General features: G+C 55.6%; 3 protein-coding genes across 6 annotated transcripts in view; 2 read left to right on the plus strand and 1 right to left on the minus strand.

The window, feature by feature from the left end:
• POLR2G (RNA polymerase II subunit G) overlaps nucleotides 1-14,781 on the plus strand; it is a 197,474-nt gene that overhangs the window by 96,724 nt on the left and 85,969 nt on the right. The gene's annotated exons all lie outside the window — the stretch shown is intronic.
• BSCL2 (BSCL2 lipid droplet biogenesis associated, seipin) lies at nucleotides 633-10,741 on the minus strand. 4 transcript variants are annotated; one of them, XM_075061319.1, is made up of 11 exons: nucleotides 10,270-10,741; nucleotides 9,423-10,012; nucleotides 8,932-9,013; nucleotides 5,278-5,421; nucleotides 4,669-4,803; nucleotides 4,110-4,207; nucleotides 3,772-3,913; nucleotides 3,344-3,419; nucleotides 3,076-3,159; nucleotides 1,491-1,580; nucleotides 633-947 (listed from the first exon to the last, which is right to left on the minus strand). In XM_075061319.1, the coding sequence occupies exons 2-11, from the start codon at nucleotides 9,629-9,631 to the stop codon at nucleotides 790-792; spliced, it is 1,218 nt and encodes a 405-aa protein (XP_074917420.1). In that variant the 5' UTR covers nucleotides 9,632-10,012; nucleotides 10,270-10,741; the 3' UTR covers nucleotides 633-789. The 4 variants fall into 4 exon arrangements, with proteins under 4 accessions (XP_074917420.1, XP_074917421.1, XP_074917422.1 ...); XM_075061320.1 differs by having other exon boundaries at nucleotides 10,648-10,731; XM_075061321.1 differs by having other exon boundaries at nucleotides 10,688-10,725.
• GNG3 (G protein subunit gamma 3) lies at nucleotides 11,357-14,751 on the plus strand. Its single transcript, XM_075061328.1, has 3 exons — nucleotides 11,357-12,177; nucleotides 13,543-13,648; nucleotides 13,965-14,751. The coding sequence occupies exons 2-3, from the start codon at nucleotides 13,550-13,552 to the stop codon at nucleotides 14,091-14,093; spliced, it is 228 nt and encodes a 75-aa protein (XP_074917429.1). The 5' UTR covers nucleotides 11,357-12,177; nucleotides 13,543-13,549; the 3' UTR covers nucleotides 14,094-14,751.

A 14,781-nucleotide genomic window follows, 5' to 3' on the forward strand; every position in this document is an offset into this window, starting at 1 on the left:
TGCAGGGAGTTTGTGGGTGGCTGGGATACATGGGCTGGGCTCAGAAGCCTGGCCCTGAACCATGTATCACTCATTGCAGCTGCCAACTGCCCACAGGGGTGGGTGACAAGTGAAGGCAGCTGCCTGCCAGGAGCAAACACACCTCCCCTGCCAGGCTTACAGGTCTCTCTGGAATCCAACCTCCCCTCCCTCCCCCATTACTGAGCCCTCTGGAATGCAGACATCACACAAGCCAGGCAGGAGAGCTCACGCTGGCTTCCTGGCTGCAGTGAGGTCAGTTCAGGAGGGTGGGGAAGATACCCTGCCCATCCAGCTTCAGTGAGGCCTGGCCCAGGTTCCAGCACAGCAGACGGGAAGGGGTGCATCTGTGGAGATAGAATGGGGGAGCTGGGGGACCCCCATCCTGCTGCCCTGCTTGGGAGCAGGGGTGCCAGGGGGACCCCAGCCAGCTCATCCCAAAGGGAGGGATCCCTCTTTGGTTGAGGGGGTAGGAGACTGAGCACAACTCATCTCAGCCCTTCACCACAGGGACTTAGTCCCTCACCTCCATGGAGAGGCCCCCAGCTTTGCTGTGGCCTAGAGCCCCAATATCTGTGTTTGCCCACACCCCACCCCCAGGCCAGCAGCCTGGCTCTGTTAGCAGGTGGTTTATTAAAATTACAGCAGTTCCAAGTGAGGGGCCGGGGGGCTGGAATGTAAACATGAGCTGGGAGCCTGGAAAACAAGGTCAGTGTTTTTTTGTTGTTTTTTTTTAGGGGGTGGGGTGGGGTGGAAGAGGCCATGCTGCCCTTAGGAGCTGGAGCAGATGTGTCTCTGACGGATCTCAGCCCCTGCGATGGCCTCAGCCCCCTCTCCCGGCTGTGGTAGTGTTAGGAGTGTCCCTGCAGGGGGTGGGAAGCTGGCATCCGTGAACAGGGAGGACTCATCCACGGACTCGAACTCAGTCTCTGCAGAAGGAGGGGGGAGAGATGGTTAGTGACTACAGAAGAGCAACAAGATTGGCAGGGCTATGGGGGAGAGCAGAGTGATAGAGACCCTGTGGGTGGGGCTCTCATAGGCTCCAGCAGGAGGAAGCTGCAGGGGTCCTGCAGACACATCCCTTCCTTCAGGGGCCAGACCATCTGTCTACCCCCAAGGGACACACAGACAGCCCACAGGAGACAACACCCATCCCCCATAAAGGCAAGGGGCAGGGGACAGCCCACTCCCCTAAACAAAGCTGTTCCCAGCTGCACACCTCACCCTCAGCCCTAGTGCACAGTGCAGTTCTAGGTTTCTGCTTGGGTACAGAGGGGCTCTGGGTGCCCTGATGGATGCTGGAGCCTTGGATCACAGCTTGGTGGGTAAGGAGTGGAAGCTAATGGGTTTGGGGTGGGGAGGAGGCTGAGAGTCAGGACACCTGGGTTCTATCCCCTGCTCTGGTGCACAGGGGTTGGGTTATGAGGAGCCTGGAGCCTCTTGGGGAGGAGCTGGGAAACTGCGTTACCCACCTTCACTCAGATCCAGCTCCTTAGCCTGGGCTGTGTCCCCTGTGGGGCCAATTGTCTCCAGAACCTCACCTGGTAGCTGTGGGGGAGAAGCTGTGGGGCAAGGGGAAAAAAAAGACAAACACACAGGTCAGAGGCAGGGCCAGGTCCTGGAGTCCTGCCCCCTTGCATGGCAACTAGGATGAAGCACCAAGACAGGCCAGGTCACAGGGCCTTGTCCCCTCCTCCACTCCTAGCGTAGCCAACAGGCCACACTGGCCAAGGCTCAGTTCCCTCCTTGGTGGGCTCATGGGGTCCCGCAGTAATGACTGGGCCTTCAAATGTACACGCACTGGAAAAGTAAATACAAACTGTGCCCCCTAATCGATAGCAGTAACCAGGCATGGGACAGGGGCACTAGCAATAAGACTCAATGAGTCTCAGAGACCTACTGATGTGATTCAAGATCAACATGAAAATCATGACTGAAACCAAAGTGTGGGAACAAGAATTAACCAATCCAAATTGGTGTGGCAGAAATTAGGGCTAATGGGTAAACAAAACATAAGAGGATGGGATGGGCCACCCCCCACTGCCTTTCAGGGTCCTCAGGAAGAGACTTTAGGGGGAAAACGGGTGGAGATGGATGCTGGCTGACTAAGACAGAAAAGCAGGAAGGAGGGAGCTTCACCATCATGGTTGCTACCTCCACTGTTTGCTGGGACCCCCAGATCCATTGCTGGGCCTTTGACCTCCTGATCCTGAGACACACCCTTATCACCCTGGGCCAGAGAGGAATCTAGACAATGTCACCACCTCAGCTGGCTTTGACTGAACCCCAACCCCTACCCCTTCACAGGTCCTTTTTCTCCCTTCACTCTCCTATCCCTCTCCTTTTGCCTTAGTTGGCCAAGACTCCATATTTTGCAACACTGCTGTAAGCCTGTGACTAGTGAGGCAGCTACAAGCACTGCCCCGAACAGCCCAACCCTGGTACAAGTTTGCCAGGCGTGGATAGCTGTGTGTTTACCAGCAGTAGATGCAGGTGAGGAGCAGCACCAGAGGCAGAAACTGCATTTGCTGTCCCTTTCTTTCACCATTGGTGTTTCTTCTAAGAAACAGGATTGGACTTTAAACAGCAGCTCCAGCCTATCTCAACTAATGTTCTCTCTGTTCCCGGAGGACAGTTACTGCCATCTATCACTGGTGCGAAGGCTGAGAAGTTGGGGTGGGGTGGGGTGGGGGTGGTTTCTAAACATCTCTCCAGTTGGAGAGGGAGAACAAGGGATGTTGTTACAATGAACGTCTGACTTAACCCTTCACATTCTAAATCCTCTCTCTTGCTCTGTATGGTTAACAAACCGTTCCCAGGGGACTGTAATGGTGTTTGGGGCTAAGCAGGCTGCACGCCAGCCCCCAACTCTTGGTTAACACTATTCAGTGGCAAGCAGCGATAGGGCCACATTAACACCTTCGCCTCTTTAGGTCCATCTAAATTAATAGAACAGCCCTGCCTCCCTGTCCCAGCCCCACCTCAGTGGGAAGGGAACAGGAATGCCTCAGGTTCCTGCCCGGCCCCCCAACCCAGCTGGAAGGGAATCATCAGTACCTGATCCCTCAGGAACCCTCTCCTGGTCATCCTTGCCCAGCCCCATGGCCTCAGGCTGCAGTGTTGTCAGCTCCTCTTGGTCTTCTGTTTCAGGACAGAGAGCATCAGGGCAGGGGTGGGGCCAAGACTGGACCTGGTCAGCACCACCCCTCCCAGGTGAGAGTAATAAGACCCCCACCACCACCATCCAGCCACAGACAAATGGGAATCCCCCACCCCACCCCACCCACCAAAGGGAGAGCGTCTCCGCCCCCCAAACCTGCTTTACCTGGCCTGGGGGTCGCCATGCGCCGTCGTGCCTCCTCCCGCCGTTGCTGCAGGCTGGCCCCATCCCTCGTGTTCACCTAGGGGGGGTGGGAAGAGACCAGACAGTGGAGGGGAACCAGGCAATATCCAGTCCCCATTAATGCCACTTCCACTCCACCAGGGCCCCATGCCTCCTACTGCATAGTTGGGCATAGTGCCTAGGGGGAGTTGGGGCAGGAGGCTATTGCCTCACCCTGCTGCACAGACCCCCCACTACTTGCCCTTTTATTCGCATGGGATACATCCTCTGCTCCACACTGCACCTTCCCTTCCTGCTCCACAGCCTGCCTCCCACCCCCACTTTCCTCACCCCTTTTCCCCCCACACTCAATGCCCCACCCCATCCCTCTGCTCCCCTAGCCACGAAGCCCCAAAGATCCACCCTCTCACCTGTACCAAGAGGGGCTCCCGGGGCCACATGCTGCCCCAGATCCACTGCAGGTAGCTGAGGAAGACGATAACGCTGAGGAAGGTGAAGTTACTGGCCACACCCAGGATGGCCGAGGTCACTGGGAAATTATAGAGCAGGTATCTGGGGCAAGAAGGGTGGAGCCTAAGCATTAGGGTGCTGCAGCCTGGATTCAGTCTTACCCCTCCCAGACACACCCCCTCCCCCACACAGCCCATAGGCCCTCCCCCTGACCCACAGGCCCTGCCCCAGCATTATCCATTGGGGTCAGATTACAGGGAGCAGCTTTGTGGGGCTGCCCCCCTTCACCAATCCTCACCGCAGGCCTGTGAAGTGGGCATGGATCCGCAGCTGTGCCCCATAGATCTGGATCCGCTTGGTCTGGATTTCTATCACGGCTCCAACAGTTGGGACATACTGGAAGGGACACACATGACAGGCAGGTCAGAGCTGCAGGTGGGGTCATCACAAGATCCCCAACCCTAACAGCAGGGCATGCACCTGCCTCAAGCCCTGGTGCCCAACTGAGACAGCCAGGGCATGTGACCCTCCCCACCAACCTAGACAGAGCTGTAGTCACTCACACCCCCAGCCACGAAACTTGGACAGTCGAGCATATGCCTGCCCCATGTTCTCCCTGAGCCCAACCCAAGCAGTGGGGCATATGTGCCCCCGTCATGCTCCCAACCCACAAAGGAAGGGGAGCCATTACTTGCGGGGAAAAAGGGAGTGTCTCTGCGCCAGACACTCAGAGCACTCCTGGCAATCAGCTCCTGTGCTGGGGGTTGGGGAGCAGAGGCTCTGGCCAGCCCAGGCACGGCCAGCCAGCCCAGGCACAGCAATCCAGAAAGCAAATGCAGAAGAGGCCTTCCCCTCACCGAGTCCTCCCTGTAGTCCGAGTACAGCTCCACCTCAACCATCTGCTTCTGCTCAGCAAAGCCCAAGAAGAAGAGCCCAGCAAAGACCAGGGTATCCAGGGTCTGGAGCAGGCCTGAGCGGTAATGCAGCATGGTCTGGGGGGAGAAGAGCCAGTGTTAGCATTGAACCCAGCCCCCCCAACATCTCCCCGGGGCCATTAGGGGCACTGCCATCAGGGAGCTGCTTCTTGCCCAAGGATCTCCCAGGGTTTCTAAGAGGAGTCCAGGGCTTCACCCCCGCTTCAGAGAGAGGAAGGGAATTGCCAAGGTCGTGCAGAATAGAACCCTAGTGTCCTGGCTCCAGCCCTCCCTGCCTAATCCACGAGACCCCCATTCCCTCCTTGAGTCAGGGATAGAACCGGAGTCCTGACTGCCAGCTCCCTTTGCTCTGCTAACCCAAGTGTCACTGTAGCCCCTGGCTAAGGGTGGAATAGTTACCATAGGGAGCCCTGCCTCAGCCTCCCTGGAGCCTCTACCTGAGGCAGCAAGGCTAGGAATGTAGGTGTGTGCGGTGCTGAAACGGTGGAATGAATGGCTCAGGGAGGGGGCTGGGATGGGCCCCAGACTCACCGATCTGGTTGTAGAGGAGACAATGCGTCCACCCTTGGTGTAGCAGGACATCACCACCATGAACATGCCCAGCTCCTGGTTCACAGGCGACTCAGGCAGCTCCAGTTCCAGGGAAATGCGGTAAGGCTGCCCATACATCAGCACCTACAGGACGGCAGGGGGCATCAAAGAGAGGGGGTGCTGCTTGCCAGTCCTGAACCACCTTAGAGGCCCCACAGCCTCCCAAGACCATACAGCTGGGGGAAAGCACATCAGAGATGGAGAAGGGAGGCTGCCCCAAAACCCTTCCAGAGCCCCCTGCTGCAGGGAGAAAGCATCAGAGATGGAGCGGGCAGCCTCTCCCCACAGCCTCCCAGAGCCCCCTGCTATGGGGAAAGTGCATCAGAGATGGAGCGGAGAGATTACTAACTGTAGTCTGTAACCTATCATTTAAATCAGCTTCTGTATCAAATGACTGGAGCATAGCTAATGTGATACTAATTTTTAAAAGAGGGCTCCAGAGGTGATCCTGGCAATTACAGGCCACCTGACATCAGTACCAGTGAAATGGTTGAAACGATAGTAAAGAACAAAACTGACAGACACACAGAAGAACGTAATTTGTTGGGGAAGAGTCAACATGGTTTTTGTAAAGGGATATCATACCTCACCAATCTACTAGAATTCTTTGGGGTGGGGGGTGTCAACAAGTATGTGGACAAGGGGGATCCACTGGATATAGTGTACTTAGTGTGACATTCTATACCTTGGGGGAGAACCCTGGTAATCCCCACATTCCTCATTTATATATAATTGTGATATTCCATATAGATCGGGGTAGGCAACCTACGGCATGTGTGCTGAAGGCAGCCTGTGAGCTGATTTTCAGTGGCACTCACATTGTCCGGGTCCTGGCTGCTGGTCCCGGGGGCTCTGCATTTTAATTAAACTTTAAACGAAGCTTCTTAAACATTTTAAAAATCTTATTTACTTTACATACAATAATAGGTTAGTTATATATTATAGACTTATAGAAAGAGACCTTCTAAAAACATTAAAATGTATTACTGGCACGCGAAACCTTAAATTAGAATGAATAAATGAAGACTCGGCACACCACTTCTGAAAGGTTGCCGACCCCTGATATAGAGCATGCCATGTAGGTATCAGGATAAAGGTTATGATCTGCTGAAAGTCACTGTTCTATCTAAACACGTATATCATTAGTGCACATGAAGTTATGACATTGTGTTTTATGGTTGGTTGTCAGTAAAACATGCTGTAAATTGGGGGAAATCGATCAGAGACAACAGCAAGGAAAGTAACCAACATCCAGGCAGGTGTCAAACAACAGTCAACAGCCATTGTCCAGCAAGGGAGCTACAATGCAATGACTCACCCGCATAAGGTCACACCAGGGGAATTGCTCAATCTTGCCTGGGGATTCAGCAATGCCCACCAGAGGTGCCTGAACTTGTGTTCTCCAAGCACATCACGGACTAAGAGTATAGAACAGAACACAGTGGCCACATGCTGCGCCTTTCTCCTGCCCCCACCTATGCTGCAAGCAACAAGGGCACTCAAAGTCTTCTAATAGGAGACTGGCCCAAAGTTTAAGGGACAAACCTGTATATTATGAACTGCAACATCCAGTGGGGTAAGAAAAACTGCTTTGTCTAGATGTTACCCAATCTACTAGGGTTGAGAGTTTAGACTGCGTGCTTATATTTTATTTTGGTAACTATTTCTGACTTTTTGCCCATCACTTAAAATTTATCTTTTGTAGTCAATAAACTTGTTTTACTGTTTCTCTTTACCGGTGAGTTTATATGAAGTGTTTGGTAAATCTGCTCAGGTTTGCAAAGGCTCCTGTGAATCCACTTTCCATTGATGAAGTGCTGAACCAAGTAATAAACCTGCACTGCTTATCTTTGAGCAGTGCAAGATGGTATATTCCTGAAGTGCAAGGCTGGGAGCTGGGGGGATTTGGCTGGTGCCTTTCTCTGTGATTCACGAGTGGCTCTGGGAGCATTCATGCAATCTAGCTGGGCGTGGGGCTCCACATCCAGTCGGGCTGAGTAAGAACAGTGCCTGGAGGGGTTTGCTGCTTATCACTAGCAAGGTATTGTGAGAGACAACCCAGGCTGGAGAGTTAAGGGGACACGGCAATCCCACAGTCCTAGGCTGTACCCCGGGGATCCCGTTGCACTCTTCAGAAAGCCTTTGACAAGGTCCCTCACCAAAAGGCTCTTAAGCAAAGTAACCAGTCATGGGATAAGAAGGAAGGTCCTCTCATGGATTGGTAACTGGTTAAAAAATAGGAAAGGAAGGGTAGGAATAAATGGTCAGTTTTCAGAATGGAGAGAGGTAAATAGTGCTATCCACCAGAGGTCTGTACTAGAGTCAGTCTTATACAACATAGTCATAAATGATTGGGGAAAAGGGGTAAACAGGGAGGTGGCAAAATTTTGAGTAGTTTTGTATCATCTGCAGACAGTTAAATCCTAGGAAGACTGAAGAGCTAGGCAACAGAATGGCAGATGAAATTCAGTGTTGATAAATGCAAAGTAATGCACACTGGAAAACATCATCCCAACTACACATACAAAATTATGGGTCCAAAATTAGCTGTTAGCACTCAAGAAAAAGATCTTGGAGCCACTGTGGATAGTTCTCTGAAAACATCCACTCAAAGTGCAGCAGCAGTCAAAAAAGTGAACAGAATGTTGGGAACCATTAAGAAAGCGATAGATAATAAGGCAGAAAAACAGCATATTGCCTGAGTCTATATAAATCCATGGTACGCCCGTATCTTGAATATTGCATGCAGATATGGTCAGTCACCCCATCTCAAGAGAGATATACTGGAAATGGAAAAGGTTCAGAAAAGGGCAACAAAAATTATTAGGGGTATGGGATGGCTGTTGTATGAGGAGAGATTAATAACAATGGGACTTTTCAGCTTGGAAAAGAGACGGCTAAGGGGGGGATATGATTGAGGTCTATAAAATCAAGACTGATGTGGAGAAAGTAAATAAGGAAGTGTTATTTACTCCTTCTCATAACACAAGAACTAGGGGGCACCAAATGAAATTAATAGGCAGCAAGTTTAAAACAAACAAAAGAAAGTATTTTTTCACACAATGCAATGTCAGTCTGTGGAACTCTTTGCCATAGGATGTTGTGAAGGCCAAGACTATAAGAGGGTTAAAAAAAAGAACTAGATAAGTTCATGGAGGATAGGTCCATCAACGGCAATTAGCCAGGATGGACAGGGATGGTGTCCCTACCATCTGTTTGCCAGATGCTGGGAATGTGCGACAGGAAATGGATCACTTGATGATTAGCTGTTCTGTTAATTCCCTCTGGGGCACCTAGAATTGGCCACTGTCGGAAGACAAATACTGAGCTAGATGGACCTTTGGTCTGACTCAGTATGGTCGTTCTCATGTAACCCTCCCAGAGCCCCCCGCTGCAGGGAAAGTGCATCAGAAACAGAGCAGGAAGCCTGCTCCCTCACCTCACCACTGCAAGAAAAGCTGTCACACACACACACTCCCTAGCACTGCTACCAGCTGGCCCCAGATAAAAGCATCCCACCCATTGGGTGTCCAAGGGGCCAGAATCCCAATGAGTTGACAGCCTGTGATCTGCTTCACGCCCACTGGCACTTACCCTGTCCCGGTTGTTTTTGACCAGCGAGATGTTGGCAATAGGGAAGGAACAGAGATCAGGGCCTGGCGAGCCACAATCTGTCCTGTGAGACACAAGGCAGTGGGTCATGTTCAGGGGCCACCAGCTCCCTCAGCCCTCTTCAACCCAGGAGTTCAGACCCTTACTTTTGAGAACAGGTCTCAGCTCAGAGGCACCCACACCCCCAAAAGGCATGTGTAGGCTGGGGAGGTGCCTAGGAGAGCCTATTCTCAGGAGATCTGGCCCAGAGCAATGCTCAGGTGGTGCACAGAATCCTAGAACCACAAGTTAGAAGGGACCACAAGGGTCATCTTGTCTAACTTCCTGCCAAGATGCAGCATTTGTTGCTTCTAATGCATCCAAGACAGCTGGCTTTCCAGCCTCCTTTTGAAAACCGCCAGCAAAGGAGCTTCTACAGCCTTCCTAAGGAGTCTGTCCCATCCCAGGAGGCATCCTGGGGGTGCCCCACTCACCTGAAGGTGTAGTGCACAGGGCTGACATAGCTGACGGTGGGCATGTAGGAGTAGTAGAAGCTGCCATAGAGGAAGACAGCGATCCAGAGCAGCAGCAACAGCACGCAGAGCAAGATAGCTGTCTGCAGCACCGTGCGCCGCACTCGCAGCAGCAGCAGCGCAGCCACCTCCTGGGCCCATTGCAGGAAAGGCCCCGTACTACTCATCATGGCACAGGTGCCCTGGGAGGCCACGCACTGGTGTCTGGAGGGAGCTGAGCCCCCAGCTCCTGTATTGAGGAAGGGGGAAATGGAGTGGCAGTGCCTGCTCAAGTTCTTGCAAAATGGCTCAGGCTGTTGGAGAGTTCTCTTGGCTGAACTGGAAAGGGCCCAGGCTCAATGGTTCCTTTACAGGGCAAAGGCTCTGGCTTAGGGCAGGCTGGCTGGCCTGTCTGTGCCACTTGGCCTCTCTAGCCATGGAAAAGGGCACCACGGGAGTCACTGGCACCAGGACATGGTGAGCAGGGCCATGCCAACAGGCTTGGCGCAGGCCTGTCCTGGGACTGGTCACACGCTAGAGTCTTGCCTCAGGGGCTAAAGATTGGAGCCAATCTGAGGAAGAAAGGACACAAAAAACAGGGTTAGCATGGAAACCACATAGGTGAGTCTAGACTAGGATTGCATGACTAGCCGCCAGGACTCCTGGGTTCTGTGCCAGCCTAGGGGGAAAGGGATGTGTTAGGAGTCTGGCTGCTTGGGCCTATTAGTAGCTTGGAAAGGGGGAGGGGAACAGGACTAGTTTGGGTACTAGTCTCAGCTAGACAGGAGGGCTTGGGAGTGAAGCTGGGAGTTCAGACTCCCGGTTTTACCTGTGAAAAATGCTATCCAAGAACTCAGGGGAGGTCTCGTGGTTAGAGTAAGGGGCACTTACAGCCTGGATTCCCCAGCTCTGGGAGAGTGCTAGGAGCCAGGACTCCTGGGTTCTATCCCAGCCCTGGGGGGGGGGTGTCTAATGTTAGCAGGGAAGGGAAGCTAGACTCCTGAGGGTCCATCCCAGCCCTGGGGAGTCACATGTTAAGGGAAGGGAAGCTAGGCTCCGGGTTCTATCCCAGCCCTGGGCGGGGGCGGCTAATGTTAAAGAGGGGAAGCTAGGACTCCTGGGTTCTGTCCCAGCCCGGGGCGGGGCGGGCCCCGCGGTCAGGGCAGACACCACGGAGCCCCAAGTTCTAGGACTAGGTGGGATGCACCAGGAGCCCGTCCCAGGGTCTCTGCACGTCTCTCGCTGACCAGTCCAGCTCCGCCCCGGATCAGCTGCTCCTGCTCCGCCTCTTCCGGGAGTGAGCGGGAGCCGGCAAAGATGACGCACGGGGCGAGAGCGGAGCCTGGAAAAACTCCTTCCACTGCAGGCACCGTCCGTCACTTTATTAAGGACGCGCCTCTCCCTGTTTCCATGGTGACACGATCCCCGAGCAAGTCCGAACAGACCCTTCCCCCGTGACACCCTGCAGCTCGTCCCCAGTCCCCCCTCCCACTCCAGGGACAGCCCCTCTCGGAGGGATCCCCCAGCCCAGTGCCCTGTCCCCCTCCCCCCAGAGCAGCCTCCAGGATCCTGCCTCTTCCAGCCCCCCTGAGAGACAACAAGAGCTGACCCACCCCCCCAGACCAGGACTGATGGGCTCCCAGCCAACTGTGCCGCCAGCCCGGACAGAGACCCCCTCTCACGTCCATGCCATCTCCTCCACAACAAGATCCGCCCTGGGAGCCTGACTCCCCTTCTCCACCGCGTATATTTGCTCTTCCCCCCAGGGACCCCTCCAACTTTGGGGCCCTCCCTCAGAGAGACCCCCTCCTCAAGGCCTCCCCCAGACAATGCTCTAAAGTATGGGGAAGCAGGGGAGAGAGCAGCAGGACTTGTTCTGGTGCCCAGCCGCACAGAGCTGGGCCAGTCCTAGGTGCCTGCTTGCCACCCCAGGTACATGGCAGGCAGCTGGGAGTCAGGACGCCTGGGTTCTGTTCCCAGTTCTGGGGGAATGGAGTGGTGGCTGGTGGTGAGAACTGGGAGGCTGGGAGCCCGGACTCCTAAGTTCTATGCCTGTCCCTGGCAGAGACTTGCTGGGCTGCTCCAGATGTGTCTGTTCCCCTCTCAGTGCCTCAGTTTCCCTCTCTCTAGACTGGGGCTATCCTTGGGCTCTCAGGTGTGAAACCAGCCAGTCCCCAGCAGGGCTGAACGCCGCTGCCTGTCCCCCACCCCCTCACACTCCAGGCACTGGCTCAGCCTCAGGCGCCCTGGGGAGGCGCTCAGAATTAGGCAGGGTAGCAGCACCCATGCCCGGCGTGGCCCCTGATGTCAGATTTCCAAATGAGTATGATGCGGAGACAGCATCCTCACTGCAGCTACTGCGGGTCTGTACCACCAGCAGTTGTGCAGGGGTGCCCGGAGCCCAGCCCCTTGCCTTGGCCCCCTCCTGGGGCACTCTGCCTCCCCAGCGCCCACTCCCTTTCTCCTGCCCTGCCAGCGGCTGTGCACCAGGGGGCTCTGGGGCCTGGGCAAGGAGCCAGAGCTCATCCAGGCTCCGCTGGGCGTGCGCTCCTCCCCTCGGAGCGGGTATGGTCCGCTTCCAGCATCGAGCGGCTCGGAGCATCCTCAAGGTACCACGGACGCATTGAATTAGCCGCATCCCGGAGGAGCCACAGGGAGCAGAGCTGTCTGCAGGGCACCTGGGCACACAGGGGAGCCCATCCCAGAGTCTCTCCAGCTCTGGCAGCGACCGTCGAAGGTCAGTGCCCAGGGATTCCCTGACTGGCCCCTGGGCCGTGCCAGGGTACCCAAAGGGGCAACCAGCCTGGCGGGGGGGAGGTATAGTCAGAGCCAATGCGGGGCTGGATTGTGGATGAGGTCCCAGCCACCCCACTGCTTCGGGAAAGGGGGAATGGAGGCATTGGGGATCACATCCCCCATCTGCACCCAAAGCATATAGCAGAGAGAGGGCAGGATGCTGGATTTAGGGGCTCAGGCAGATGCACTGCAGGGTGCAGTTGGGGAGTGGGGTGCTGGCGCTGTCAGAAGCAGAGCAGAGCAAGCAGCAGCCCCTTTGTCTGCACACAGGGCTGGGCTAGTCATCCTGTATCCGCGTCCAGCACTGTGCCGGGGGACGCGGATGCTGCCCCACTGACAGCAGTGAGGGTCTGGAGGCTGCAACTCAGCTGGGTAAAAAGGGCTCAGCAAGGGACAAAGGAGCTGAAAGGTGGGCTAGAGCTGGGAGGGGGCACTCAGCTTCTGCCTCCCAGCCTCGTGCTCAGGCCAGTCTGGGATTTTGGGGCCCAGGGGTCTTAACCCCACCCGGAGACAATCCTGCAGGGCAGCACAGGGCCCACTGTGCCAGAGCCTGGGGATAGAAGGGGGATGGGGATCTTAGGGATGGTTGCCTCAGCTCCCCTCTCCTGGAACTGAGCCCTGGGCAGCTGGCTGCCAGCATTGAGTGAGCATAGGGACAGGACAGTCCATTCTGCATCTACTGCCTCCCACAATCCCAAGAGGAGCAGTTAATGTACTTGGAACGATGCTCCTAGCCATAAAGCACTCCTGGGTATCAGATAGTACCTTGCTACCCATGGGCAATGACTCCCCGCCAACCTCTCCAAGGAAGGAGTAGCCATACTGGAGCAAATTGGGGCTGTCATTTGGGAGCAATGCCCTGCCACACCCTCCCCCACAGTCCCCTCCCCAAAGGGATTGGACTCCAACTAGGGGTGCTGGGACTGTCAGGACACCCTCTAACCATGGGCCAGGTGGTCCTGGGCAGCCAAGATTGGGGATACAGGTACCCCAGGCAGCTCAGAGTTCTGGGTTATAGGGGGAAGCACTGGACAGCCAGGGTCAGGGATATAAAGCCCAGTCCAGGAGAGGGTGGGGCAGACGGGGAAGCTGGTGGGGAGAAGCTGAGCCCAGTCAGGATTGGAGCCCCCTCTAACAGTCATCTGGGGACAGTGCTGAGGGGCTAAGTGATTCAAAGAAGCTGAGGGCAGGGGTAGTTGTCCAGGGCTCTGTGCTCATCCCAGTGGTCGAGGCTCCAGGACACAGGCCCCCAAGCACCCCACGACCCTTGCCCATGCTGAGCCCAACCTGTGCTCTCCCTCTACAGGGTCCCCATGAAGGGCGAAACCCCCGTCAACAGTACCATGAGCATCGGGCAGGCCCGCAAGATGGTGGAGCAGCTCAAGATTGAGGCCAGCATGTGCCGGATAAAGGTGGGGACTGGGGTGGCATCTTAACCACTACTGTGGCAGAAAAGGGCTCCACCCACTCACCCACCTCCAGAGCTGGAGTAGCGAGGAGTTCCCCCCACAGCCAGTGCTCCTGCCCTACTTCCTGCAGCATCCCCTGTGGGGAGGCAAGAGCTGGAGTAGCCAGGAACTCCCCACCACAACCAGTGCTCCTCCTCCATTCCCTGCAGTGCCCTGTTAGGAGAGGCCAAGGCTGGAGTAGCCAGGGGCTCCCTCTGCTCCTTACAGTACCTTCCACTGGGTCTACCCTGCAGAGTTCTCACCCTTCTCCTCCCTGCAGGTATCCAAGGCAGCAGCTGATCTGATGACATACTGTGATGCCCACGCCTGCGAAGACCCACTCATCACCCCAGTGCCCACCTCTGAGAACCCGTTCCGCGAGAAGAAATTCTTCTGTGCCCTGCTCTGAGCCCTGCCTGCCCCACCCCTCAGCTACAGCCACTGTGTAATCCCCACTCTCAGCCTCTCCCCCGACCCTGCCTGGGTGATTGGGCACAACTTCCCAGGTAGGGCCTGACCCACCGCCAAATTCTCAGGCCCTCCTAGGACCAACTTTGGAGCTGGGTGTTTGGCTGGGACCACTCCCCCAACCCCACACAAACTTCCACAGACAGAGCACCTGCCCAGAGCACAAGCCCCCAAAGTCCCTCCCCTTCAGGGGGAACCCACCCCACCCCTACTCCACACACATCAAAGCAGGAGGGGGTTTCACACCTCACCCTGGCAGGAGTCACACCAAGACCTGCTCCCCTCTCGAGGCCTGGGGCAGCTGAAGCTGGAGGCCCATCCTCAGCAGCATCACAGACCCCGAATCATCCCAACTCCATTAGGAAGGAGGGTGTTAGCTTCCAGCCTGCTGCTCCTGGGTGCCAAAGGGGGAAAGAGGCCCATCTCCTTCCCCCAGGGCTGGAGGGGCAGCGCCTAGATTGCAGGGCTCAGCCGCCCCACATAATGTAAACTGAGATCTTGAGAATAAAGTAACAGGAGGCACAGAGCCTGGGGTGGCATCAGTGTTATTGCGGCACCAGAAGCAGTGCTGGAGGTGAGGCTGGCATTAGGGGGCCTGGGGTGGGCATAGGCAGTGCCATCAGAAGAGG

This window comes from Chelonoidis abingdonii, unplaced genomic scaffold (genome assembly GCF_003597395.2).
Source record: "Chelonoidis abingdonii isolate Lonesome George unplaced genomic scaffold, CheloAbing_2.0 scaffold0008, whole genome shotgun sequence".
In the NCBI taxonomy this organism is placed as follows: domain Eukaryota; kingdom Metazoa; phylum Chordata; order Testudines; family Testudinidae; genus Chelonoidis; species Chelonoidis abingdonii.